This window comes from Mauremys reevesii, linkage group 3 (assembly GCF_016161935.1).
Source record: "Mauremys reevesii isolate NIE-2019 linkage group 3, ASM1616193v1, whole genome shotgun sequence".
NCBI classification, from domain to species: domain Eukaryota; kingdom Metazoa; phylum Chordata; order Testudines; family Geoemydidae; genus Mauremys; species Mauremys reevesii.
The window spans coordinates 203837885-203865592 of NC_052625.1; the positions used below are offsets into that span (position 1 = coordinate 203837885).

General features: G+C 52.3%; 1 protein-coding gene across 1 annotated transcript; it reads left to right on the forward strand.

The window, feature by feature from the left end:
* Positions 1 to 554: 554 nt before the first annotated feature.
* LOC120401199 (scavenger receptor class A member 5-like) lies at positions 555 to 27708 on the forward strand. The gene is made up of 3 exons (XM_039530851.1): positions 555 to 597; positions 14583 to 14837; positions 26783 to 27708. Exons 1-3 carry the CDS (start codon positions 555 to 557, stop codon positions 26917 to 26919), a joined length of 435 nt encoding a protein of 144 aa, XP_039386785.1. The 3' UTR covers positions 26920 to 27708.

Sequence of the window (27708 nt, forward strand, 5' to 3'; positions counted from 1 at the left end):
CAGGAAGGAACTGAGACGGAGAACAAAAAGTAGGAGCAAATCATCCATCGTCATCATGGCCAGAGGTTAACGGCGGGTACACAAGGCTCTGTACAAGGACCAGTGTTGTTTACTAGTAATCTGGAAAAAGGAGAGGATAAAGTGGCAATATCTGCAGATGACACGCAATGAACTGGGTTTGACTCATTGAGTCTACAAGACTATGAGGCCACGTCTACCCTACAATGATGCAGCTGCAGCTGTACCGCCGCGGTGCCGGAGCGTGGCCATTTCCTACATCGATGGAAGACGTTTTTCCATTCTGTGAGCAATCCACCTCTCCGAGAGGTGGTAGGTAGAACACCTCAGTGTGTCTACATTGGGGATTGTCTCCCTGACTACACTGCCCAAGCATGACATTTTTCACAGTCCCGAGTGATGTAGTTAGGTTGATCTAGTTTTTACATGTAGACCAGGCTCCATGCCAGCTGAAATTCAGTACTGACAAATGCCACGATAATGCACCTTGGAAGACATAATTCGGAGTGCTGGTATGTAGTGCTGAGTCTTCCAACATGGAGGAGAAGAATTCTGTGTGCCTGGGAACTGAGGTGGGAGGTAGATATATTTATTACCATACTTGTGTACCGATAGTGCAGCAGTTCCAGCATAACCTTTATTCCACTGCCCAGCATCTCTTATTAAGACTATTGGAATATCCAGAGCAAAATCTTCCAGCACTGTTAAACAAAATGTGTCCAGGCTGATTCTGCTGCAGCAAAGGCTCTTGGCAGGAGAGGGTTGGCTCCATCAAGGCTAATCAGGATCAGGATGTTGATACCTGCAGCTGAGTCTGACTTTCTGCCTCCCGGTTCTTCCCTGGAAATAAACAGGATTGGTGGATTAAGTTCAAATCTGCGAATTCATTTGGCCATGCACATTTATTTATTTTTACTGGCAAATTAAGCTTGTTGCCTCTAAACTGGCTGTAGAGTGCCAGAGTTATGACCTTGTTCCTTCCCAGGCAGAACCCTTCCAGAGCAGCCTGTCTTCAGGCTCCGTCAGTAATGAACACCAGACATCCCCATCCGTGCACTAGCACTAGGGTGTTCTTTCACCAGGACAGCATAATCACAGGGGTGGGGCTTTGGGGCTGACCTAAGGCTAACAGAATCAGGTGGTGACATGTCCTGGAAGGGTCCCCTTTATAATCGGGGCTGGGACTCTGGAACAACCACAGATCCCAGCTGAGCCATCCCAGGTTTTAGGTGAATATGTGGTGGGACCTGGGACCAGATGTTACAGGGAGTGTTTAGCCATTCGTGCACAGCTCTCCAGCCCAGCTGGATGTACTGAATAAAGCTGCTAGGTCTTTGCCTTAGATAGCCGTGGTGTATTCAATATAGGCTGGGATGCAGCAGTGGCAGAAGCCAGTGGCCTGGTGGGCTGCCAATTAGTAGGTTGTAATACCATGGGGGAGGAGGCGGGGTTTTGTTCCTTTCCCCAGATCAGCAGCAGTTGGCGGGGTCAATCCAGGAGAGGCTGCGTCCAGTCTTCTTTCACCAGGATGGTTGCAGCCATAACCTGAAGATGGAGGAAATGATAGGGAAGGGGATCTGGGGGGAGGGGCTTGATGGGCTCACAGAACCCAGGCCCTGAAAAACACCAGGATGCCGATCTAGACTCTGGATTCTTCCACCTCTGGATCCTGCCTCCTAAGATATCTGTGCTGCACCAGAGCTAGGAAACAGCCGAGAACTTTCCCGGGGGCTGGACCTAGACTGTGGAACTCACTGCCACAAGAGACAACTCTCCCCACTAAATGCAAGACTCATCCCTTTGACTTAGTTTTCCCGCCCTAAGTGCTTCATGCAGACACACACGGATGACAGACTCCTCTCTCTTCAGCCCAAGCTCTTTCTCCTGCCACTGGGAAGGGAAGCTGAGCAAGAAATTGTTGTTCTCTATATTTCTTTTGAACCCCTCAGGAAGTGCTCAGACCTGGCACGGATGGGCCCGCCAAGCAGACAGAGTGTGAGCTGGGGCACTGGCAGGGAAGAAAGCCTTCTCTGAAAGCATGAAATCACTACTTCCAGGAATACGTGATCCCTCCCCTGCAAGCTGGGGACACACTGAACTCTCGAATAGCCTCCTCGTGCCTTTGAATGGCTTTTCCAGGACTCTCTGCCCTGCAGAGGCTGGCCTGGAAGAGGGACCAGCCAGAGAGTCCTCTTCTGGGAAATCCCAGAGAGTAACCAGTTCCCTGAAGCTGTTTGTTTTTATTCCGGGCGTGGGAGAGGGACCAGAGGGTGAGCCGTGACATTATCTATGGGGCAGAGATCCTGGAGGAGTAAACAGAGCCCAGGGAGTGACACGCTCTCATCCCCTGCGTATGCTTCTGCAGGGATGGGAGGAGTTCACGGCAGAGGGGATGATGCTGGGAAATAGAGGCTGACGGGCAGCAGGACCACCCGGAGGACAGAAGGCTCAATGGGCAGGAGGCAGTTAGCGCATCAAAAACAAAGGAGCCAGGCCGAGTCTGTGGGTGCTCTGAGGCTCAAGCACCCACAGAAAAAAAAATAGGGGGTGCTCAGCACCCACCAACCACAGCTGTTCAGCGGGGGCCGTCGATCAGCTGTTCGGCTGCTGGCAGGAGGCACTCGGGGGAGTGCAGAGGGCAGGCGGGGGGCCTGGGAGGAGGGGGCAAAGCGGAGGCAGGAGGAGGTGGAGCGAGGGCAGGGCCTCGGGGGAGGGGTGGAGTAGGGGCGGGGCCACGGGGCGGAGCGGGGGTGGATGCACCTGGAAAAATATAAGTCCGCGCCTGTGAGCCAGGCAATGAAAGGAGGTTACAGGGTCGGCATGAAGGGCAGCAGGATGCAGCCAAGCGATGGGGAGCGGCAAGCCCGAGGCATAGGGGGAAGGAGGTCGATGGAGGAGGGGAGCCGGCCGGAAGGAGCAGGGCTGAGCTGGCCCAAGATGACCGGGTGGGCCACACCTGGGAGCCATCCAGTGCTCCAGGTGGGGGCTCTGGAGCTAAAGTAATGGAGCAGCTGAGCAAGGAAGAGGCTGCTCGCACCAGCGGGAAGGAGGTGGCTGCTGAGAAGAAAAGGAATTCTCCCTAGAACTGAGCCGGGAGCCACCCCAGGGTAGAGCAGGCCTCGGCGGCGGGGCAAGCCTGGGTGAGCCCCAAGAGACTGCCCGGTTTAGGGCTGCCAGGCGGCCGGTTTTCTACCAGGACGCCTGGTTGAACAGGGACCCTGGTGGCTCCAGTCAGCGCAGCTGGCCGGGCCATTAGAAGTCTGGTTGGCGGCGCAGCAGGGCTAAGGCAGGCTCCCTGGCACCTCACGGCTCTCGGAAGCAGCCGGCATGTCTGGCTCCTAGGTGTAGGGGTGGCCACGGGGGCTCTTTGTGCTGCCCCCACCCCGAGCGCCGGCTCTGCAGATCCCATTGGCCGTGTTTCCCGGCCAATGGGAGCCACAGGGGCGGCACCAGTGGGCACGGGCAGTGCACAGAGCCCCCTGGCCCCTCCGCCCAGGAGCCAGAGGGACATGCTGGCCGCTTCCAGGAACCATGCGGAGCCAGCTGCGCTGCCGACTGGGAGCCACATGAAGTAAGCGCTGCCCGCCCGGAGCCCGCACCCCAACCCCCTCCTGCACCCCAACCCCCTGCCCCAGCCCTGAGCCCTCACCCGCACTCCGAGCCCCTCAGCCCGAGCCTGGAGCCCGCTCCTGCATCTCAAACCCCCTCATCCCTGGCCTGCACCCCCAGCTGGAGCCCTCGCCCCTTCCCGCACCCCAACCTCCGTCCCAGCCCGGTGAAAGCCAGTGAGGGTGGAGAAGAGTGAGCGACGGGGGGGGGGGGGATGGAGTGAGTGGGGGCGGGGTCTTGGAGAAGGAAGGAGGGCATGGGTGGGGCCTCGGGGAAGGGGCGGGCCAGGCAGAGCCAGGGTGTTCAGTTTTGTGCGATTAGAAAGTCGCCAACCCTCGCCAGGCTCCCCGGGGAAGGGAGACAGCGAGGGGAGCTCAGAGAAGGGAGCTGGCATAGGTCTCTGGACCAGAGCATCCTATAGCTGTGACGGACAGTGGTCCTAGCGATCCCTGATTGGCTCCTTGAGCCTATGTAAAACCACGAGGTGGGCATACCAGGAAGTGGCCAGGCAAGAATGTGGATCTCTAGCTCTTTTTTCCCAGGCTCCCAGTGCTGACTCCCTGGAATGCCGTCATGGAGCCTGATACCTGGTATTGCCCCTCAGCCTAATGCCCGACTCTGCCTCTGGGTCGGACCTTTGGCCTAACTCCTGACTTTGACACTGGCTCGGTTCGGCTGGCCCAAGCGCCTGGCACTAGCCCTGCCTGCCTTTGCCCAGGATCCTGACACCTTGCGCCTCCCATCCAAGCGCTAGCCTGGCTCAAAGCGGCTCAGCGCTAACCAGAGCGCTGACCAATATGGAATCCGAGCCACTTAGGGCTGGAAGGGACTGTGAGAGGTCATCTAGTCCAGTCCCCCACCCTGAGGCAGGGCTAAGTAAGCCTAGACCATCCCTGACGAGTGTTCGTCTGACCTGTTCTTAAAAACCTCCAAGGGGGATCCCACAGCCTCCCTTGGTAACCTGGTCCAGAGCTTAACTCCCCTTCTCAAAAGGAAGTTTTCCCTAATATCTAGCTTAAATCTTCCATGCTGCAAACCAAGGCAATTCTTCTCGTCCTGTCCTTGGTGGACATGGCGTGCAAACAATCGCCGTCCTCTCGGTAACAACCTTTTCTGTGTTTAATGACTCTTATCATGTCCCCACCATCTGAGCTGTCTTTTCACAAGATTAAACAGGCCCAGTGGTTTTAACCTTTCCTCAGAGGTCAGGTTTGCTAAACCTTTGATCATTTTTATTGCTCTTTTCTGGACTCTCTCCAATTTGTCCACATCTTGAAGTGTGGTGCCCGGAACTGGCCACAGTACAGCAGCAGAGGCCTCACCAGTGCCTAGCCAGGCGGGACAGTCACCTCCCGTGTCTTATGTTCCACCTGCCTGTTCATGTGCAGCATTTGAGAGCACTACAGTAAGAGGCAATCGAAGCTGCTGTGGGAATTGCTGACACACAAAAACCCTCTCTGTCGCCAGAGGCTCAGCCTGTTTCCATGTGTCCCTTCCTCACATGCGAGTGGTGCTACAGCCTCCGTATCAAAGAGCAAACTGTGACCTGCAGACAAGACCGATGGCGGCTTTGAGACATTCTGCTGCAGAAAGCCTTCCTCTAGCAGTCATGAACTCTTCTGTACTGGGGCATCAGTTCTGTTCCACTTCCTTACCGAGCAGATGGTCCCAATTATCCAGAAGGCGATGATATCTTGGTGCAGCTGTAGAGAATCAGGCCCTTGTTTTCTTAGCCACTCGGGTTTATTTCGCTTCTAAAAACGTTTGCTTTCTTGTTTTTCTTTCTGGGATGGGAGGGGAGCCGGGGTTGGAAGTAATTGACGCAGTAAAAACAAACATGCGAAAGGAATGGCGATCTCAGGGTTTTATTGGGTTTGGTGCAGAAGGAACAAATAATCCCCCATGCGCTGGGGAGTTGTTCCAAAAGAGACAGGGCCAGACCATTTTGCAGGCAGTAGCTGACCTGGGAGCAGGGAGCACCGACTGCAGTGCAAAAGGCTGTATTTTCTTTGTATTAGCTGGTGCCTGCAGGACCCTCCAGCGCTGGGTGCAGCACAGAACAAAGGGAACATCTACACTGCTACCGGGAGTGTGATTGTGGTATGGGCTTCTTCACCCCTACTAGCTTCAAACGAGCGAGCGTGACTAAAAATAAACCCGGCGCCGGCTGGCCCTGCAAGTACACACCCAGCGGCCCGGGTGTGTGTGTGTGTACAGCCCACACCAAGCCTGTGGTGAAGCATCTTCACTGCTATGTTCAGTCTTGAGACAAGAAGACTAAAGGAGGAGGACCCAATAGTCTTCAAATGAGATCAGGTCTGTCATAAAGAGGACACGGATCAATTGTTCTGCACGTCCACTGACGGTCGGACAATGGCTTAGTCTGCAGGAACCTAATAGGTTCAATATTAGGAAACACTTTCTAACTCTAAGGGACCTAAGCTCTGGCCCAGGCTGCCGAATCCCCGTCACTGGAGGCTTTTAAGAACAGGGATGATCTGGGTTTACTTGGTCCCGACTCAGCGCAGGGGGCTGGACTCGATGACTTCTTGAGGCCCCTTAACCACTGACATTTCTATGACTCTCTTTTAGTCCTACTAGTTAGATTCCTGAGCTGCAATCGCCCGTCCAGCTGCAGTGCAGACAGACCCATAGCGAGGGGCAGCTCCTGCTCTGAGCTGCTCACCATCTAAGCAGCTGAGGAGGATAAAGGAAGGATTTTGAGCTTCATTTTACAGATGGGGAATGAAGACCTAGAGAAACAAGGTGACTGGCCAAGGTAGGAATTGAACCTTCAGCTCCTATGTCCCAGTCCAGAGCCCCAAGGCCAGTTACCTACTGCAAGAAGGACGTCCTCAGCCACTTGGCTTTTCCTGCCCCTGCACTGATGATATAATGATGCTTTGCAGTAGGGAGGCAGAGATGGGGTGTCTACGCATCTGGGTTTAGACTCTGAGCTTTTTAGATCGTAAGCTCTTCAGTCCATGTGCCCTGCTTCGCTCGTACAGCTCCGTGCACACTGCTGGCCCTGGTGTCAGGTGACCTTGCAGGTGAGACGCTGGATGGTGTGTTCCATCCCTCAAGAGCCGGGGCTGCCGTGAGCCTAGGCCAGGTTGTTATCGTAGGGTTGCTCATTTGGGCTGGGCTGAGCACGCTGGTTTGTGGTTGCGGGGCAGCTTGTCAGAACGGGCTCGCTGGCGTTGGTGTGGTGGGGAGGGCAAGAAAGGGAATTTGGGTTTGGTTTTCTTAACCCTATGCCTGATGTCCTGGATCTCGCCCACCGACAGAGCGGAAGAGGGTTCTCCCATGCTCCCATCTGCTACCTGCCCTCACCCTAAGGCTTAATGGGAATGTCCCCTTCCCAGCAGCCTGTCCTTGAGTGCTTACCGCCTCCCTGGCCTGCCCTGGGGAGGGCACGGTCAGCGCTGTGCTTTAGTGCAGAGCAAGCTTCGAGGAGGCTTATCCCCAGCCAAGCCCCGTCCCCTGCACACAGCACAGAGCTTTAATAAACCCCCCACACGGGAGGGAGGAGCCGGCCACCGGAGAGACCCCCGCCTGGCCTCTCACTGAGCAGTATGAGGTCTCAGGGAAGGCCCTGTGGGGGGCACCGTCGGGGGGCGGGGAAGGGGCATAGCTGTGGCCGGCCTCGAAGTGGGAGGGCATGTGTTGGTGCATCTGAACAGCCCGGATCTCCTTGTCTGGAGCCCCCAGGCTCCCCCGCTGTCAAAGCAAAACTCAGTTTGCAAAGCCGAGCTCAGCGGGGATGGGTCGGGCACTAAGTGCCCTGGAGTGGCTCTGCTCCGCTGGGAAATACAGACCCGAGTCCAGGCCGGATCATGGCAGTCTGGAGTCCTGGGCGTGTCACAGAGCAGGGGCCTCTGGCTCTACTGGGGCTCCCCTTGGGAACTGCAAAGCTTCTTTCCTCACCCAGACCCCCAGAGAAGCAAGGGTGTCACCAGCTCCTCGCAGCAGCTGGAGCGTTTCTGATTGAGGGCTGAGCCAGGCGGGCAGCACTCTTCTTCTGCCAGCCCGGTGTTGGTGCAGGGCCCCTGGAGCACTGGCTTTTGGGAGCCAGCACCCCCTTGAGATGCATGGGGCAGTTCCCCTCCTCTAAGAGCCATTGCTTTGGGATCTCTGCAGACTAAAGCTATGTCTGCCCTACAAGCTAGGGGAGTGATTCCCCTGCTCGAATACTCACGCTAGCTCCCATCTGGTCAGTTGCCATCACTAATTGTCCTGGAATACCAAGTATAAATGGCAGTGCAGCCATGCTAGCACGGGTCGCAGAAGTGGAGGCACAGTTGAGCAGTGCCACGTACAAACCTGCCTGCAACCAGTGGGTACAGAATTGACATGGCTAAGCCATGCCACCGCTGCCCGTGCTGCCGCAGCTACACGCCAGCTCAGTGTGTGCATGTGCACACGAGCAGGGGAATCCCACGCCTAGCTCGGAGTGTCGACGTAGCCTCGGGCAGGCGTCACTGTCTTGGTGACACACAAGGCACATTTGCAACTGCGATGGTTAGAAACTTGCTTTCCATTAAACTTTCTTTTTAAATTAAATGGTGCAACTCCCGGCTTTTGGGGGCCTGGAGTGTCTATGGCTGAATCCAGCTGCTGGACATACCAAATACCTCAGGACGTGCTGTTAATGTATACACAGCTGCGCCATCTCTGGAGTAAAATGGTTACACGGTAGTGAAAAAGTGACAAAGGTTAAAAGCATGAGCCTGCTTAGGTATTTGGTTCTCAGTCGCTTCCTAGTAACAGTCACAGATGTGATGCAACAGCTCTGGGGAAAAGATCCTCTTTTCTGGCCAGGAGTTTCTTCTCAATAGGACACAAGGCCATATCCAGCCAGCACTCCCCAGAGCCACGGCCTCTCCAGGTGTCCTCAGAGCAGACGTGTGAATGGTTTCAAGATGTCTCAGACCCACTGTATTCCACAGGAAGCACAGACCTCACCAAGCGTGACAGGCAATGACTGGTCACAGAACTTGCTTATACACACCAGATGTGTCCATCGTAAGATCCTTTAATGCTCTGCCAGGTATGGGTGAGGTTAGCTGAAATAAGGTATTTACCCTACCACGCTGGCTTTGAAGTCCAGTAAGGATCGGTCTGTTAAGTGTCTCTGCATCGTACTGTTTTGCTAATTGCCCAGCCCGAACATGTAACAACATGGTCATCTGGCTGTCCGTTAGTTATAACAACAAACCGTGGTCAGGTTGGAATTTTTGAGTCGTCGTCTTGTTCTGCATCTGCTATCGGTAGAGTTTGCTCTGTTGGTTGTTCTCTCTGTGAAACAAACTGTAGATGTTGACGGTTTCTATTGAACTCTCCATTACACCAATCTCCTAGAACTGGAAGGGACCTCGAAAGGTCATCGAGTCCAGCCCCCTGCCTTCACTAGCAGGACCAATTTTTGCCCCAGATCCCTAAGTGGCCTCCTCAAGGATTGAACTCACAACCCTGGGTTTAGCAGGCCAATGCTCAAACCACTGAGCTATCCCTCCCCTGACATGATCTGGGTGCTGAATTCCTTCTCTTTATGACAGCTGGAATTGTCCATCCTTTTTCTCTATCCAGTTTGGCATGAACACGGTCACCAGGTTCTAGACCTGGCAGTTCTTTGAGTGACATAGGTTGTAAACGTGTCCGTTAGCTCTTGTAGCCTTTTTATTCAATTTGGAAACTCTTTTCATGTCTGCCCACTTTGGAGAGAGAATCTTTTCCAAAAGTTGGAACAGTAGTTTTGAGTTGTCTTCCCATCAGGATTTGTACTGGACTATATCCAGGAGCCACTATTGGTGTGGATCTGTGACTCAGAAGAATGGGAATGGATCTTCCCACTGTAGGATTTTCTTGGCTGTCCGTACGGCTCAATCTCTCCGTTTGCGTGTGGGTAATGTGGGCTGCTAGTAATATGATCAAAATCATATTTCATTCAGAATGACTTAAATTCTGCTGCAGTGACTTCTGGTCAGTTGCCATCACTAATTGTCCTGGAATACCAAAGTGAGCAGACGGTCACTTCAGTTTCCCAGTAAACCTGTGATACGTTATATCATTCCAGTACATTATTTCTGTATACCTGGAAAAATAGTCCACTGTGGCCAGGTAATGCTGTCCTCTGAATTTGTGTAAATCTGCAACTCCTCTTTTTCAAGGTCTCTCTGGTAAGGGTGTTTGTACACTCGATGGTGCAGCATTGTCTCGGAAGTTCATTTGTACTCGATTGCCTCTCAAAAGTCCAATATCATCAAATACTCCGTTGAGTTCTTCCACCTTTCTCACTAGGCCCATCCTGGCTGCCATGCTGTTGCTGAGCAGGCTGTTGATCTGTGGTCCTTTGATCACATTAACCCTGAATGCAAAGCTTTTGTCTGTGTAAGTTGTTTCTGTGATGACCTGGCCCAGGCAGTTCAGAATCCCTGCAGGGCTAGTCAGAGCCGTGTCAGGTGACTGCAACTCGGGGCGGGGTGGAAGGTGATTATAAGCCTTTTTCTCAGGTAATGGTGATGTCAGCATGGATTCACCAAGGGCAAGTCATGCCTGACTAACCTAATTGCCTTCTATGAGGAGATAACCGGCTCTGTGGATGAGGGGAAAGCAGTGGACGTGTTATTTCTGGACTTTAGCAAAGCTTTTGATATGATCTCCCACAGTATTCTTGCCAGCAAGTTAAAGGAGCATGGGCTGGATGAATGGACTATAAGGTGGATAGAAAGCTGGCTAGATCGTCAGGATCAACGAATAGTGACCAATGGCTCCATGTCTAGTTGGCAGCCGGTATCAAGTGGAGTGCCCAAGAGTCTGTCCTGGGCCCAGTTTTGTTCAATATCTTCATTAACAATCTGGAGGATGGCATGGACTGCACCCTCAGCAAGTTTGCAGATGACACTAAACTGGGAGGAATGGTAGATATGCTGGAAGGTAAGGATAGGATACAGAGGGATCTAGACAAATTAGAGGATTGGGCCAAAAGAAATCTGATGAGGTTCAACAAGGACAAGTGCAGAGTCCTGCACTTAAGATGAAAGAATCCCATGCACTGCTACAGACTATGGACCGAGCGGCTAGGCAGTAGTTCTGCAGAAAAGGACCTAGGGGTTACAGTGGACGAGAAGCTGGATATCAGTCAACAGTGTGCCCTTGTTGCCAAGAAGGCTAATGGCATTTTGGGCTGTATAAGTAGGGGCATTGCCAGCAGATCGAGGGACGTGATCATTCTCCTCTATTCAACATTGGTGAGGCCTCATCTGGAGTACTGTGTCCAGTTTTAGGCCCCACACTACAAGAAGGATGTGGAAAACTTGGAAAGAGTCCAGCGGAGGGCAACAAAAATGATTAGGGGGCTGTAGCACATGACTTGCGAGGAGAGGCTGAGGGAACTGGGATTGTTTAGTCTGCAGAAGAGAAGAGCGAGGAGGGATTTGATAGCTGCTTTCAACTACCTGAAAGGGGGTTCCAAAGAGGATGGATCTAGGCTGTTCTCAGTGGTAGCAGATGACAGAACAAGGAGAAATGGTCTCAAGTTGCAGTGGGGGAGGTTTAAGTTGGATATTAGGAAAAGCTTTTTCACTAGGAGGGTGGTGAAGCACTGGAATGGGTTACCTAGGGAGGTGGTGGAATCTCCTTCCTTAGAGGTTTTTAAGGTCAGTCTTGACAAAGCCCTGGCTGGGATGATTTAGTTGGGGTTGGTCCTGCTTTGAGCAGGAGGTGGGACTAGATACCTCCTGAGGTCCCTTCCAACCCTGATATTCTATGATTCTATGTTGATGAGATTCTGCAGCCTGTGTTGCTGTTTTCCTTCTGCTTCTGTTCTTAGTTTACACTTGACTCCATGTCATGCTCCTGTACCAGGTAAGGACTGGCTGCAGAGCTTGCTTATACACACCAGATGTGTTCATCATCATCCTTTAATGCTCTGCCAGATATGGCTGAAGTTAGTTGAAATAAGGTCTTTATACACAGCGTCTCCTAGTGGCTGAGCTGTATAATACAGTTTAGCATTCTGTTACAGCTGAATGGGTAGGGGTCACGGACCACATGGGAGTATGGCTTTGGAGCCTGGAAGTTCCTGACACGTCACTTCCAATCTCAGCCTGAGACGCGGAGGTTTAGGCCAAAGGGGAGTGTTCAGAATGTTCGTATCTTGGGTTTCTCTGGCACAATCCGCTGCTGCTCGTTTAAAGCGGTGAGCCCATTTGGATCAGGGAGTTGGGAATCTGGATTTGTTTGTTAGCAAGGTAAATGAGTGTTGAATGGGATACCAAATTTGGACTGGATTGAGCCGATTACCTGGAAATTTTAAACTATGATCACAATAACAACGAAGTGTTGGATACAGAAGAGTCACTTCACCCAGTACCAAAATGCCACCATCTCTGGAGTGGAATGCAGCAGCTGTTTAGCTATGCAAGGCAATTTAGGGCAGGAAGTGATGAAGAATCCCATACCCAATTGCAAAAGACTGTTCACCAGCACACCTTTGGGATGATTTGCATAATTCACTTGTGGCTTCTCCACTCATGAGTAATCAGAGAAATGTCGGGCTGAAAGGGACCTCGAGAGGTCATCGAGTCCAGCTCCCTGCACTGAGGCAGGACAAAGTAAACCTAGACCATCGATGACAGATGTTTGTCCCGCCTGTTCTTAAAAATCTCCAATGGTGACAATTCCACAACCTCCCTTGGACGCCTGTTCCAGAGCTTAACTCCCCTCAGAGTTAGAGCGTTTTCCCTAGTATCTAAATGTCCCTTGCTGCAGATTAAGCCCTACCTTCAGTGGCCATGGAGAACAACTGATAGCCATCTTCTTTATCAGAGGGGTAGCTGTGTTAGTCTGGATCTGTAAAAGCAGCAAATAGTCTTGTGGCACCTTATAGACTAATAGACGTTTTGGAGCATGAGCTTTCGTGGGTGAATACTTCGTGGGTGAAGCTTTCATGGGTGCATCCGACGAAGTTGGTATTCACCCACAAAAGCTCATGCTCCAAAATGTCTGTTAGTCTATAAGGTGCCACAAGACTCTTTGCTGCTTTTACATCTTCTTAATAATAGTCCTTCACATATGTGCAGATGGTTATCAGGTCCCCCTCAGTCTTCTTTTCTGAAGATTAAACAGGCCCAGGTTTTTTTCAATCTGTCCTCCTAGGTCATTCTGAACCTTTGCTCATTTTTGTTGCTCTCCTCTGGACTGTCTCCAATTTGTCCACTTCTTTCCTAAAGTGCGGCACCCAGAACGGGACACAGTACCCAGCTGAGCCCTCCCCAGTGCTGAGCAGAGTGGGATAATTACCTCCCATGTCTGACACACCCACTTCTGTTCATACACCCCAGTATATTAGCCTATTTTTTTCAGCTGCATCACATTGACTTATATTCAATTTCTGATCCACTATATTCCCGGATCCTCTTCAGCAGTTCTACCACCTAGCCAGCTATTCCCCATTTTGTGGTTGTGCATTTGATTGTTTTTTCCTTCCTAGGTGAAGTACTTTGGCGCGGATCTATACTGACTTTCAGCTTGTTGAATTCAGACCAAGTGCCCAGTTAATGTTGCCATCCCACACTCAGACCAATGAAATATCTTTGCCACACAACCAGATTATTATGTACCCTTTGTATTGAGACAGAGCAACTAGTGTAATTTGGGCATTTCTAAATGGTCAGATCCAAGGGTGCTGGAACGGCGGGAGGGTCAGGGGGCCATGGCCCCATCACTTTTTTCCTGCCTTAAGGGCGAGCGATAGGGTGAGGGGGCAGAGAGGAGCAAGTGGGGGGCGGAGCCTCAAGGGGAGGGGCTGAGCGAGGGCAGGTCCATGCTTCAGACACCCCAAAACTTCTAGGGAGCTTCCGGTGCTCTTGGTCAGATCCCAACCCTGAGCCTATCAGAAATTGGAGATTGTGTCCTTCTACATTTCCAGCAAGGTTTTCATTGAAAACTTGGAAACTGAACAAAAATTAGTTTTGGAAAATTGAACATTTTTTTTTGCATATTTTTCAGGGGTTTCTTGCGACAGAAAAAACAAAATAAGTAGGCCAGTTGGGCAAAATTGTCCAGTCTTACTGAAAACTTTTGGAATCTGAAATTGTTTTTGGCTGAAAAATGACTTTTTAAAAAAAAGAAATTGCTTTTTCAGCAAAAAACCCCCACGCTGTCAGCATTTCCATTTTGACAAAGCTGTCTGCATGGAAAAAAAGAAGGTTTCAAATGAAAAAAACTAACCAGCTGTGATTTAAAAGAAAAAAACCAATCTCCCTTTCCTTCTTTCCGGGGCCCACTAATTGCATCCTCAGAATCGAATGAAGATGAGAGTCACAGAGCGAATCCAGCCGGCTAGAGCCTCTTTTCTGTCATCCAGATCCAATTAATTTCTAACCCCAGATAATGGGATTCGGGGGGTGTTTATTTCGACTTATCTTAGTGCTGCGGGATGCTTTGCTTAAGAGTGTCTCCTCTTTGGCCTGATTTCTCTGCTGTGTTCCTCAGTCCTTCCCCAGCCAAATAGGCTGCAGTTGCCCCAGGCTTTTCCGCTCCCGAAAGAGAAGGAAGGTCATATCCGATGGGAGTGGGAGAGGAAAGGAGTAGAGGCAGGGAGGAGGGGGGATCAGAGAAGGGAAAAGACCTGCAAGGGGTGAAATCCCGACCCCATTAAAGTGGTTGGAAGTTCTGCCTTTGACTTCAGTGGAGCCGACATTCCACTCTTGACTGATGACATAGAGCCGGACGGATGCACCGCGGAGGTCAAGGCCATTGAGTTGAGTGGGAGAAGGATCCAGTTGATAGGAGCAGGCTCTGATCCCCCAGTGGAGGCTGTGCCAGACAATGTACTTGGTACTATGGGCACTGTAAGCTGCAGGGGGCTGGAAGGACGGGGGCGCTCTGGTCTGGGGTGGGGAAGAAAGGGGGGGAGGGGTGCTTGGAGGAGCTCCTGGCACTCTCTGTAGGGAAAGATGGCCCCGAAGGAGATGCTCACCATCTGCTCTGTGTCTCTCTCCTCCCGACAGCCGCCGCCGAGGAGGGGCTGATCCGGCTGGTGAACGGCTCCGTCCCCCACGAGGGGCGGGTGGAGGTGTTCCATGACCGGCACTGGGGGACGGTGTGCGACGACAGCTGGGACAAAAAGGATGGGGACGTGGCCTGCAGGATGCTGGGTTTCCGAGGCGCCGAGGAGGTGTACAGGATGGCCAGGTTCGGGCAAGGTAAGACAGCGAACTGCCCACTGCCCAGCGTGGGGGTTCCTCCCCTCAGCTAGAGGCTCGGGGCAGCTACCGGGCCCTGCCAGCGTCCCTCACCCTGACTGGCAGCCGCCACTGCTAAGGGGAGTTTGATCTTCACGGCCCATTCAGCCCTTGGCTTCTCTACCGAGGCTGCCAGTGACAGTGGGGGTTATGAGCTGTCCAGGACTGCGCTCCTTCGCTCACCACGCAGAGGCCACGAAACAGCCCAATTTTCAGTCACTCCAGATTCCCAGTGGCAGCCTAAAGGCTCCCCCATCTCCTGAGCCGTTCAGTCCCGAGGCTACTTTGCTCTGCTATGCCCGAGCTGGGAGGCCAGGTGCCAATCCAGATCTCCCAGTCACAGGAGGAAATGCTCGGAGAAGCGGCAGAGAAAATAAACCAAACCTGTCTCCAAATAAACCCTGCCGAGCATTGGCAGCTCCCCTGCCAGAGGGACAGAGGATGCTCTGGTGGTCTGAACTGTTGTCGTTTGGGGTTGGCTCCCGCTCCTTCCTCACCCCCGGCCTTGGGTGTCTGCAAATATTTTGACATTTGCCTGAAGGATTGTGTGAAAACAGATCCCTGGCTCTTCTCCAGCCCAGCCCTTTCCCCGGCGCTTGCTTTTCTCTCACGCATACACCCCAACCCTGCCTGTCGAAAAACTCTGCCCTGGAAACAGTGCTCTGGGGATTGGGCGTCTGAGACATTCCCAGCTCCGAAAGCCGATACTGGCTGCTGCTTCCCCTTCATGCTTCCCAGCCTTTGTCACCGAAACCTCCAGCTCAGCTCCATAAAACAACACAGATCGTTAGCAGGAACGAGCCACACGTACCCTCCTGCTTAGCGGGTTTTCGCACCCCATAAATCAGTCGGCTTGGGAGAGGAAATATTAGTTAGGCTGGCGCCAGCTCTCAGTGCCCTGTCCTGGCTGGACTGGTGTGTGATTGACCAGGTTTCTTGCGGGAGTTCTTGATTTGAGATCCGGGACTGCTGTATCGATGCTCAGATGGTCTCTGTGGAGCAAGCCCTCCGTTGTGCTGCTGTGGCTCCTTACGGCCCTTCGCAGGAGGGACACTTGCACTGGGGTTTTCAGTGGATGCCCGAGGAGGTGGGTGCCTGCCTCCAACTGAATATCTGTCAGTGCACGTGGGCTACCAGACTCCCACGGACGCCTCTGAAAATCACCACCTTCTGCCGTAGAGCGGTCAGGCCTAACCACACAGAGCCTACTGCTCACAGGATTCGTATGTTCTCAGAGCCTTTACCATACGTGGGGACCCAGCCACAAACCCTGCCCATTTATCTGGAGCAGAAGCAGAATATAGTCAGAAGGAAATAGGCAGCAGGTTTAAAACAAATAAAAGGAAGTTCTTCACGCAGCGCACAGACAACCTGTGGAACTCCTTGCCTGAGGAGGTTGTGAAGGCTAGGACTATAACAGCATTTAAAAGAGAACTGGATAAATTCATGGAGGTTAAGTCCATTAATGGCTATTAGCCAGGATGGGTAAGAATGGTGTCCCTAGCCTCTGTTTGTCAGAGGATGGAGATGGATGGCAGGAGAGAGATCACTTGATCATTGCCTGTTAGGTTCACTCCCTCTGGGGCACCTGGCATTGGCCACTGTTGGTAGACAGATACTGGGCTAGATGGACCTTTGGTCTGATCCAGTACAGCCGTTCTTATGTTCTAAATATTGAAATACTCATTTCTGGATCCGTAAACCACTGCTCCAGAGATGGGCAAAACCAGAGGGCAGTTTAATTTTGCAGTGCTTTGCCAGTGAATCACATAACTCAGGCCTGGGGTGGTTTTGATCCACATCCCATTTTATCCGTCTCTCCCACAGCTCAGCGCAGGGGCCCTTCAGCCCCGCCCACCCCTGTGAGCCAGGGCAGTGCTATTATCCACGTTGGATGGATGGGGAAACTGAGGCACACCAGGGCTTGAACCTAGGTTTCCAGCTGGTGCCCTAACTAGTGGACCACGCTTCCTCTCCCACAAGCCACGCTAATGCTGCTAGGCATACAAGCCCCATACTCCCACATCCACTCCAAATATGACACCTTCTGCACCCCTACACAAACTCCCCCAACACACACACAGCTACCCCCAGACCCACCAACACAACCCCATCTACACACAACCCCTGCCACACACGTACACAGACTCTGCTCCAATACCACAGAAATGGAAAGGACTGAGGCAGGACCAAGTGAACCCAGACCACCCCTGACAGGGGTTCCTCATGCCTCTTCTTAAAAACCGCCCGGTGACGGGGATTCCACAACCTGCCTATACACACATACTCAAGCACCATCAGTTCCCATAAACACAACTCTGTATAGGCACAGCTGCCCCTTATGCACAGCCCCATAACTCCAGCATGCATACACGCACGCACGCACACACACACACACACACACACACAGGTGTGCAGCTCCAGATCGTCTTGCTTCCTGGCTGGCGCCCCGTCTCTTGACCAGTCGAGCGTGCCTCTGGCCTGGCACAGACAAAGGCCGTGAAATGGTTTCCACCAGGAACAAAAATCAGCTTTGGCTCACCCGCTGGCGAATGCACAGCCCTGGTTTGGAGGGAGCCAGCCACGCGGCTGTCTCCTGTACCGGTGTTTTGGCCAGAGTGAGATCCGAGAGCCGGTTAGCTGTTCAGACCCCCAGCAGAAGTGGGAAGTTAGATTGCAGGGAGTGCTTGGACACTGAAACAAATGAGGTGAAACAGAGAGGAAAGTACACAGAGAGGCAGCGTTGCCCAATGGGTAGAGCACTGGGCTGGCCCTCCCAAGACGGCCTCTTTTCCTGCCTCTGCCACTGACCTGTTATGTGGCCTTGGGTGAGTCACTTTCTACCGCACCTATTTAGATTGTAAACCATTTAGGGCAAGGACTGCCCTCACTTGGGGGGCATGGGGGGGAGGGTTGCAGCAGCTAGCAAAAGGGGCCTTGATCTTAGCTGGAGCCTGTAGGTGCTACTGCTATAATAACACTGAGAGTTCTGGGTTTCTTTTCCACAGCCTGAGGTCTGGCCCACGGGCTGGGTCTAAAGCTCGCTGAAGTCAGTGGAAGTTTTTCCGCCGACTTTGGAAGTGGAGGGTTTGAAGGGTATGTCCGGCCCCCGGTCATTGCTTCCAACTGACCCAGGCCTAAATGCAGGCACAGTCTGTGCCAAAGGCCCAAAATAAGGGACACTAAAAAATTATGCACTTAGGGAACTGCAGTGTGCCTCTGGATTCCTTCCAGCAGTAACTCTCTCCAGCCTCAGGCCCGGGTCTCCTTATGTGTGAGGGCGCAGCCAATGGAGGGAGAATACAGACAGTATCCTACGCACTGAGCCAGTAGACGATGGCAGGATTTCGCCAACCCCGGAACCCCCTGGGGAGGAAGGTTAATAACATTATCCCCATTTTCCAGGGAAGAAAGGTATTGACATCTGACTCCCATTGAAATCACAACACCTGGGACCTATGCAAGGCGACAGAACAAGTCATGGGATGAAAGCACAGGAGCTCCTACCCTCCCAAGTATGCACGCAGGCCACTGGACCTCAATTCATCTTGCTTTTGCCGTTCTTCCCCCCACACACACACACACCCCTGTAGCTTCCCCCTAGCAAAGCGCCCCAGCCTATCGCCATTTGTCAAATCGAGCTGCGGGGAGCTAATCCCGAACATCTGGCAAAACTCACGGTGATTTATTGTGGCATGTAGGGAATTTTTCCTCTTGATGCGATCGTAAAGCCCCGAAACCCACGCGGCGGGGAAGGCCAGCTCGCTCGCTAGCCAGCTGTTGTTTTAGCCCAGAGGTGATTTCGTGGCCAAAACGAACTCATCTCTCCCGTTAATGCCATCGGTTTCCTCTCGTAGAAGGGGTTTTATCAGCTGCCCTTCCCTCTTGGGGGGGAGACTAAAACAACGGCAAAGAAAGCAGAGGAAGTTTTCCCCGATCCTTTTTAATAAAAGAACAGTCGCATCCTGGCCCCTAATTCTAGGAAATACCCCACTGAGGCCGTCCAAACATTTCGTGACTTAGCATGTTTGTCTTGAACAGCCTCCATTGTCAGAGACCGTACTTGCCACTTAAAGAGGCAGCGTCCCGCTGCTGAGGTGGCTGAATTTATCTTCCTTGATTGTGTGTTTCTCCTCTGTTAAGTGACTATATGGATATGGCATCGGAAGGCCCTTCTTTCTGGCATCTCCATGTTCCCCAGATCAAACCTGCTCCATTTCCAAGTACAGACCTGTTCACCGCCAGCCCTGCAAGTGCGACCTGGGATCTGAGAGTCAAGCTGGGGGTCTTTCCAGCTGGAAAGAGTCCGCAGTTAGGACTCAGTTATCAAGTGGCTTGATGACGCACGATCCAGAAAAGAATGCGGCTTGCTCTTCTGCAGGGCGAGTGGGCATAAAACAGAGTAAAAGCTTAGCACTGAGGGCCAGATTCTGCTACTCTTACTCACTTAGGGTATGGCTACACTTGAGAGTTGCAGCGCTGATGGAGGCTTTCCAGCGCTGCAATTAGTAACTGTCCACACCTGCAGGGCACATCCAGCGCTGCAATTCCCTGGCTGCAGCGCTGGCTGTACACTTGGGTCTGCTTGGGGTATAACGATTGCAGCTCTGGTGCTGCAGCGCTGCTCGTAAAGTGTGGCCACACACCAGCGCTGTTATTGGCCTCTAGGGTATTAGGAGATATCCCAGAATGCTTTTAACTAAATTACTCTCTTTGTTTTGTTATGATGCCTCTCTTTGTTTTGTTGTGAGCTCCGGGCTCCGGGAGCTGCTTATCTAAAAAGCAAACACAGCTCCTGATTGCTGTGATCAGTCTGTAACTGACTGTGAACAATCAAATGAGAGAACCCACTACCTTGCTGTGAATGAGGCAGGCAGGGGGATGAGTGTTTGCTTGAGGAGAGAAACAGCGGGGGGAGGGAGAGAAAGGGAGTCCCTTGGAGCAGCTGCTTATCTGGTCTGCAGGCTGTTTGCAGTTAAGAGTAAGGGGTCGGGGAAATTTTCAGATTTTGCAAGGCAGGGAGCTGATACACAGTGTCGGCTCCAAAAATCCACTCTCTCTCTCCCCCGGTCCCTGTCACACTCCACCTCACCCCCCTCTTTTGAAAAGCACGTTGCTGCCACTTGAACGCTGGGATAGCTGCCCATAATGCACCACTCCCAACAGCGCTGCAAATGCTGCAAATGTGGCCACACTGCAGCACTGGTAGCTGTGAGTGTGGCCACACACCAGCGCTTTCCCTACACAGCTGGACGACCAGCGCTGTAACTCCCAGCGCTGCAACTCTCAAGTGTAGCCATACCCTTAGAGTAGCCCCTTAGGGCCTGAGCCAAAGTCTGGGAACCTATCAATGGGATTTGGATTGGGCCCTTCTGCCCCCTGCAATCAATGGGCTCATAGGCGCCAACTTTTCCAGGTGCCGGTGGGTGCTCAACCCCCGCCCCTGGCCCCACCCTGACTCCACCCCTGCCCTGCCCCCTCCCATCCCTGCCCTGCCCCCATTCCAACCCTTTCCCCAAAGTTCCTGCCCCAACTCCGCCCCCTCCCTGCCTCTATCTGACTCCTTCCCCAAATCCCCGCCCTGGCCCTGCCTCTTCCCCAAGCGCACCACGTTCCCGCTTCTTTCCCACCCCCTCCCAGTGCTTGCCACCGCGAAGCGCTGGGAGCTAGGGGGAGAAGCGGGCCGCGGAGGTGGAGGTGGAGGTGGAGGTGGAGGCAGAGCAGAGGCGGAGATGAGCTGGGGCGGGGGAGGGAACGAGGAGCTGCCGGTGGGTGCAGAGCATCCACCGATTTGTCCCCGTGGGTGCTCCAGTCACTTTTCCGAGGAGAAACACACTTAAAAGGGGGGAGGTAAATCTACAAGAAGAACAAAGGCAGCAAGAGCCTATCACAGCGAGGAAGGACGTCGCATGGATTCCTGGCAGACGGAGCTGCTCCCTTGGGGAGGTATCCGCCAGGAGGCAATGTGCCAGACCGACTTTGTGCCTTTCTGTGCCGTCAGGCTGAATCTGGGTCTGACTCTTTAGCAGAGCTGTATGGGCAATGGATTTTCAGTCCCCTGGGAAATCCAGACATTTGGAAATTTGTTTTTCTTCTGAATTGGGATGAAAAATTGACATGTCCGAATTATTCACGAAGTGGACTGTCAGATTCAGAAACATCAAGACATTGCATCGTGAGAACATTGAAATAGTATACAATCATATCCAATATAACATACACCATAGCAGCTAATACTATTAAAGTTCATATGATACTCTCATATAAAAGTAAAAAAAAAATAGACGAAATTACCAAGTCCAAACGAATCATTTTTACCTGACGGCAATGAAATGTTTTGACATTATCAAACCAATTTGGTTCAATGGATTCCCCTCTGGGGGTGGACAGGAGATGGTCCCAACACCAGGTCCCCGGCACTGTCTGCCAAGGGAGAGCCTTTTTAGACTTCTGAGGACTCCAGATAATAGAATGATAGAATAATAGAATATCAGGGTTGGAAGGGACCTCAGGAGGTATCTAGTCCAACTCCCAGCTCAAAGCAGGACCAATCCCCAACTAAATCATCCCAGCCAGGGCTTTGTCAAGCCTGACCTTAAAAACCTCTAAGGAAGGAGATTCCACCACCTCCCTAGGGAACCCATTCCAGTGCTTCACCACCCTCCTAGTGAAAAAGTTTTTCCTAATATCCAACCTAAACCTCCCCCACTGCAACTTGAGACCATTACTCCTTGTTCTGTCATCTGCCACCACTGAGAACAGTATAGATCCATCCTCTTTGGAACCCCCTTTCAAGTAGTTGAAAGCAGCTATCAACTCCCCCCCTCAGTCTTCTCTTCTGCAGACTAAATAATCCCAGTTCCCTCAGCCTCTCCTCGCAAGTCATGTGCTCCAGCCCACTAATCATTTTTGTTGCCCTCCGCTGGACTCTTTCCAATTTTTCCACATCCTTCTTGTAGTGGGGGGCCCAAAACTGGACACAATACTCCAGATGAGGCCTCACTAATGTCAAATATCGGGGAATGATCACGTCCCTCGATCTGCTGGCAATGCCCCTACTTATACAGCCCAAAATGCCATTAGCCTTCTTGGCAACAAGGGCACACTGCTGACTCATATCCAGCTTCTCGTCCACTGTAACCCCTCGGTCCTTTTCTGCAGAACTGCTGCCTAGCCATTCGGTCCCCAGTCTGTAGCAGTGCATGGGATTCTTCTGTCCTAAGTGCAGGACTCTGCATTTGTCCTTATTGAACCTCATCAGGTTTCCTTTGGCCCAATCCTCTAATTGTCTAGGTCCCTCTGTATCCTATCCCTACCCTCCAGCATATCTACCACTCCTCCCAGTTTAGTGTCATCTGCAAACTTGCTGAGGGTACAATCCATCCCATCCTCCAGATCGTTAATGAAGATATTGAACAAAACCAGCCCCAGGACCGACCCTTGGGGCACTTCACTTGATACCAGCTGCCAACTAGACATGGAGCCGTTGATCGCTACCCGTTGAGCCCGACGATCTAGCCAGCTTTCCATCCACCTTATAGTCCATTCACCCAGCCCATACTTCTGTAACAGATGTCGTGGTTTGGGCTGTGTCGTGGGCTCTGAAGACCCCCCCTTCCTAGGCCTCACAGCCCGAGCTCCCACCCAAATTGCAACTTCAAAGCACAGTCTCTGCAGCTATTTTTAGCACAGAGCAGGGGCCTCAGTCTGTTGAGCCAGGTTTGGAGGCTTGCTGCCACTTGCTGTGTAGACGTTCCTTATAACACCAGACCGTCCACCGTCTCCGTAGCCGAGCCCTCAGCACCCCTCCCCTGCAGCCAGCTCCCCCTGGGCCCACGCTCACGTGCTGGTCGGACCCGCCAGCTCTCGGGGCTGTGCGCTCTGCGCGTAGGACTCCGCCCCGCCAGCTCTGGGAGCAGCTGGGGCTCAGGGCGAGATGGCTCCTTCTCAGTCTCTCTTGTGGGGATCACGGAGCGTCGCAAACAGAATGACAAACACGGAGGCCTTGTGAGGCAGGTTAACGCCCCCGTGCGAGCCAGTTCCTCCGAGCTGACGGCTGGGCCGGGAGAGAAATTACTCTTATTTTTTTCCAGAAGCCCTAACTAAAGACCAGCGGTCTCCTCTCTGAGGAGACACCTGCTTGATGAATAGAGCCTGTACAGACCCTCCTGCCCTGCGCCGTACAAAGAGCTTGGCCTGAGCTCGGTGTCTGGCGCTCCATACTGGGCAGCCAGCAATGGGGCAGGTGCTTCTCCTTGTTGTGCTGTCATCTCCGGGGGGGCTTCATGCCAGGAAATGTCTGTTCTTCGGTGCCAAGAGACCAAAGCTAATTCCTTTAGCTGTGTCAGGCTGGCGTAGTCACTGGGTCCAGCCACCAGAGGGAGACATGCACACGTGCCAAGCCAGCATGTGCGCAGGGAGGAATGGTCTATTTCAGTGGTCCCCAGCGTGGTGCCCGCCGGGGCATTTATGTGTGTCCGCCTAGTGCCCAGCAGGGGACCTGCCAGGGGCAGAGAACTCAGGCTGGGGGCGCGGTGTTCTCTGTTCCCGGCAGATGCAGGGCCTGCCTAGTGCCCAGCAGGGGAGAGAAGCTGCAGCCCCAGGCCTGCCAGGGACAGAGAACTCTGGGGCTGCAGGCTGCGGACACCGGTGTTCTCAGTCCCTGGCAGGTGCGGGGCCGCGGCTTAAGCCGGAGAGACACCACGGCCCCGCGCCTGCCGGGGACAGAGAACTCTGGGGCTGCAGGCGCTGGTGTTCTGTCCTCACGGCTCTTCTCTGGCTTCTCTCTTCTCTCTGGATTCATCGACTCTGTAATATTAAATATGGTTTTTTTGTATTATTTATTGTACAAATACAAAATAAGCCTTGAAAAATTGTTGGCGCCCGCCACACTCTTCTGAAAACATGAATGTGCTACTGGTCACAAAAAGGTTGGGGATCACTGGTCTATTTATTCCCCCGCCGATTTCACGCTCCCTAGGCTATGCCCACTGCACTTGTTTGCACCTGTTATTTTCGGTATTTGACGATGGGTCCCAGCAGCAAAGTCTAGGCCCGTGTCTGAACATCCCCAGCATTCGTCTGGACTTGGGCATCTCCAGCCTGTAACAGAGAAGCAAATGAGCCCAGGCGACGGTCGCTCCACTGCGTTTAACCGTGCGGGGCCCCAGTGCGGTTTTGATCTCGCTGCTCTGCAATCAGATCCCGCCGCACAGTATGTGGCTCATCACCAGGCTGCCGCTGATACCGCCCAGCCCTGTTCCCAGGGATGGGGGGGCCAAGAGGCCCTGACACATACAAGCTAAAAGGAACACTTGGCTGTGGGACCCCCCACCCCGCCGTTCCATTCCACTCAAGAACGAGATGTTGGAGTCATTGCGGATAGTTCTCTGAAAACATCCACGCAGTGTGCAACGGCCGTCACAAAAGCGAACAGAATGCTGGGAATAATTAAGAAAAGGATAGATAATAAGACAGAAAATATCATGTTGCCTCTATATAAATCCACGGTACAACCATATCTTGAATATTACATGCAGATGTGGTCTCCCCATCTCAAAAAAGATCTATGGGAATTGGAAAAGGTTCAAAAAAGGGCAACAAAAATGATTAGGGGTGTGGAACAGCTTCCATATGAGGAGAGATTAATAAGACTGGGACTTTTCAGACTGGAAAAGAGGTGACTAAGGGGGGATAATATGGAGGTCTATAAAATCATGACTGGTGTAGAGAAAGTGAATAAGGAAGTGTTATTTACTCCTCATAGCACAAGAACTAGGGGTCACCAAATGAAGTGAATAGCAGCAGGGTTAAAACAAAGAAAAGACAGTATTTCTTCACACAACACACAGTCAACCCGTGGAACTCTTTGCCAGAGGATGTTGTGAAGGCCAAGACTATAACAGCATTCCAAAAAGAACTAGATAAGTTCATGGAGGGTAGGTCCATCAATGGCTATTAGCCAGGATGGGCAGGAATGGTGTCCCTGGCCTCTGTTTGCCAGAAGCTGGGAATGGGCAACAGGGGATGGATCACTTGATGATTCCCTGTTCTGTTCATTCCCTCTGCTGCACCTGGCATTGGGCAACAATCAGCAGACAGGATACTGGGCTAGATGGACCTTTGGTCTGACCTAGTATGGCCGTTCTTATGATCTTGTTACTGACCAAGGCAGGAGTGTTTAACCCTGACAGGGGAGAGCCTAGCCTAGCCTAGCCTCTCTGGGATTCTCTCTGTGCCCAAAGATGCTGAATTCATCCTTCTGGTTTTAATGAGAGATGGGCTATGGGCACAATGCCAGATCTGAACACCTCTGAATTCTGTGGGGAATCAGATCATAGTCGGGTCATCTCTTGAGAACTGGCCAACATAAAACCTGGATCCGATTCCCTTATAGCAGAGTTTTGTGTCTTGGTCTCATCAGTAGATTTACTCTCAGAGTTAGAGAAATTTGAGTTTAAGCCCAGCTCCGGTATGGTTTGCATCTTAGAGTTTCACATAGCTCGTAATTGGACTGTGGAACTCACTGCCACTGGATATGTTGTTGAGGCCCGGAGTTGAATGTTGAGCAAGACGCAAACAGAAATTGGACAGTTAATAGGTTACAAGACTATTCCGAGCTTTCCTAGTTAATGCTAGCAACATTTTGGAAGGGATATAAAACCTCATGCTTCAGGGTTTATGCCAGTCGCTATTAGGGATTAGGATGAGATCTTCACAGGGGAAAGGTTATTCCACATTTGCCTTCTGCAGGATTTCTTGCTCTTTGTTCTGAAGCTTCTGGTGCCATCACTGTCAGAGGCAGGACATTGAACTAGATGGACCCTAGTCTGATCCAATCTGGCAAAGCCTATGTTCCTGTGAACCTATGAAATGGAAAGGGGGAAGACATGGGCTTTTTTTGCATCTTTAGGAAGGATGATGAAGGCCAGAAAGGTCTCATTTTTGCCCTTCAAATAAAATAAGAACATAAGAACAGCCAGACTGGGTCAGACCAAAGGTCCATCTAGCCCAGTGTCCTGTCTGCCAACAGTGGCCAGTGCCAGGTGCTTCAGAGGGAATGAACAGGACATAGCAATTTATTGAGTGATCCATCCCGTGTTGTCCAGTCCCAGTTCTGGCAGTCAGAGGCTCAGGGACACCCAGAGCATGGGGTTGCTTCCTTGACCATCTTGACTACTAGCCATTAAAGGGAGTTGGATCATTCTACCTGTTCTTTACATTAGAAATTCAGACCCTGGCAGACTCGGTGGATAACTAGAGATCTGGGAGGCTGGCGTGGAAACAAAAGCTGATTAACTCAGAGGGGAAGTGAATTTTAGTCAGACCATTAAAAACTCTTTGCTTTCTGCTTGATTTTGTTTAACACGTATGTAGCTCAAACACTACGGAGAAAAGCCCTCTTTGTTAAAGACACGCCAGCCCTGCCCTTTTAATGAAAGGCCTAGCTAGCTCCAATTTCATGTAGAATCATAGGACTGGAAGGGACCTTGAGAGGTCATCTAGTCTAGGCTCTTGCACTCAAGGCAGGGCTAAGTACTATCTAGACCACCCTGTGGCTGTCAGCGAGCCCTCCAGCAAACACATTCTGGACATTCGGGCTCTTCTTAAATTAAAGAGGAAGCAGGAAAAAGCTTTTGAAAAGGCCGTCCAGGCTCTCTTAGTACATCAGAAAGAAGCAAACCTGCCAATTCTCCCCCCTGCAGCAGTATCTCAGAGGTGGCTGCCTATCAGTGGTGGGTGAGACGATCTTTGCAGCCCAGTGATGTGATGCTGCTGCAGGAAAGCTGCTGGGTTTGAAGGTTTAAGCGTTATCCCGGAATAAGACCAGGTGGTTAGCGAAGGGGGCTGCCCCCTGGAGGCAGCCTAGCACTGCAGCTAATGTTGCTGTCCCAATGTTTCCCCAGGTATAGGGCGGATCTGGATGGACGACGTCGCCTGCAAAGGCACAGAGGACAGTCTGTTTCAGTGCACCTTCTCCAGCTGGGGGAAGAGCAACTGCGGCCACGCCGAGGACGCTGGAGTGAAATGCCTCACGCAGTGACCTCAAGGACAAGCCGCCAGCAGGAAGCCAGATTATCCCACCAAGAGGGGGCTGTGCCGAGAGAGAGGGACACACTGAGAAATGCTGCAGCAACCACCCGTATATCCTTAGCCAAGCCGCCTGCTCCAGGGTGACTGAGAATGTGCCTTTTGCCTCCGGGCTCACTGCCGAGTCTGTCGTCTTCTGATCTACAGCGACTCCTCTCCCGTGTGCCCCACCGTCCTGGGTAATATTAGCACTTCCTGTAGCCTTCCCCCTCCTTGCCTTGTCTGTCTCTTGCTCTCGCTTCTAGACCAAAGTGAAGGCTGCAAAGCCATTATCCCTATCCGCCCCTTCTCCTTTCCCCAGCCCTGTAATATACGTGGGTATTTTAACAGCCGCTGAGACTCATCATCTTGCCGCGGGCTAGTAGGACTGGACTGTGAGACCGGTGCCACGGCTCGCAAAGCCTCCGAGGTAGATACAACGAGGAGCAACTGCACTTAGGCTGGCCGGAGTGGGACGTATTCTCCTGTTTAGCTTAGCAAACCAGCGAACCAGCCCCAGCCTATACGTCCTCAAACATTTTAGTAGAGAAATAAATGTCTTTTTACTCTTCTCGACTTCCCCCCCATTGCACTACTTGGAAAGCGGAAGGCAGATGACTGGGGCCCACGGGGAGTCGCCAGGCGCCAGTCACAAAAGCCGATGCAAGCGAAGCCATTGCTGAGAGAGATTCCTTACTCATTACACCTGGTGGGTGCAGAGGCTGCATCAGTCTATTTAAACCCAGTGATGTCTGACCTTGCT

What these genes read in the sequence shown, in the direction of transcription:
- LOC120401199 (XM_039530851.1), top strand. Translation starts at nt 555, where the DNA reads ATGGAGGAGAAGAATTCTGTGTGCCTGGGAACTGAGGTGGGAG. An exon ending in CCTGGGAACTGAGGTGGGAG is followed by an intron (nt 598 to 14,582) that starts GTAGATATATTT and finishes CACTCTCTGTAG; the next exon opens with GGAAAGATGGCCCCGAAGGA. An exon ending in GATGGCCAGGTTCGGGCAAG is followed by an intron (nt 14,838 to 26,782) that starts GTAAGACAGCGA and finishes ATGTTTCCCCAG; the next exon opens with GTATAGGGCGGATCTGGATG.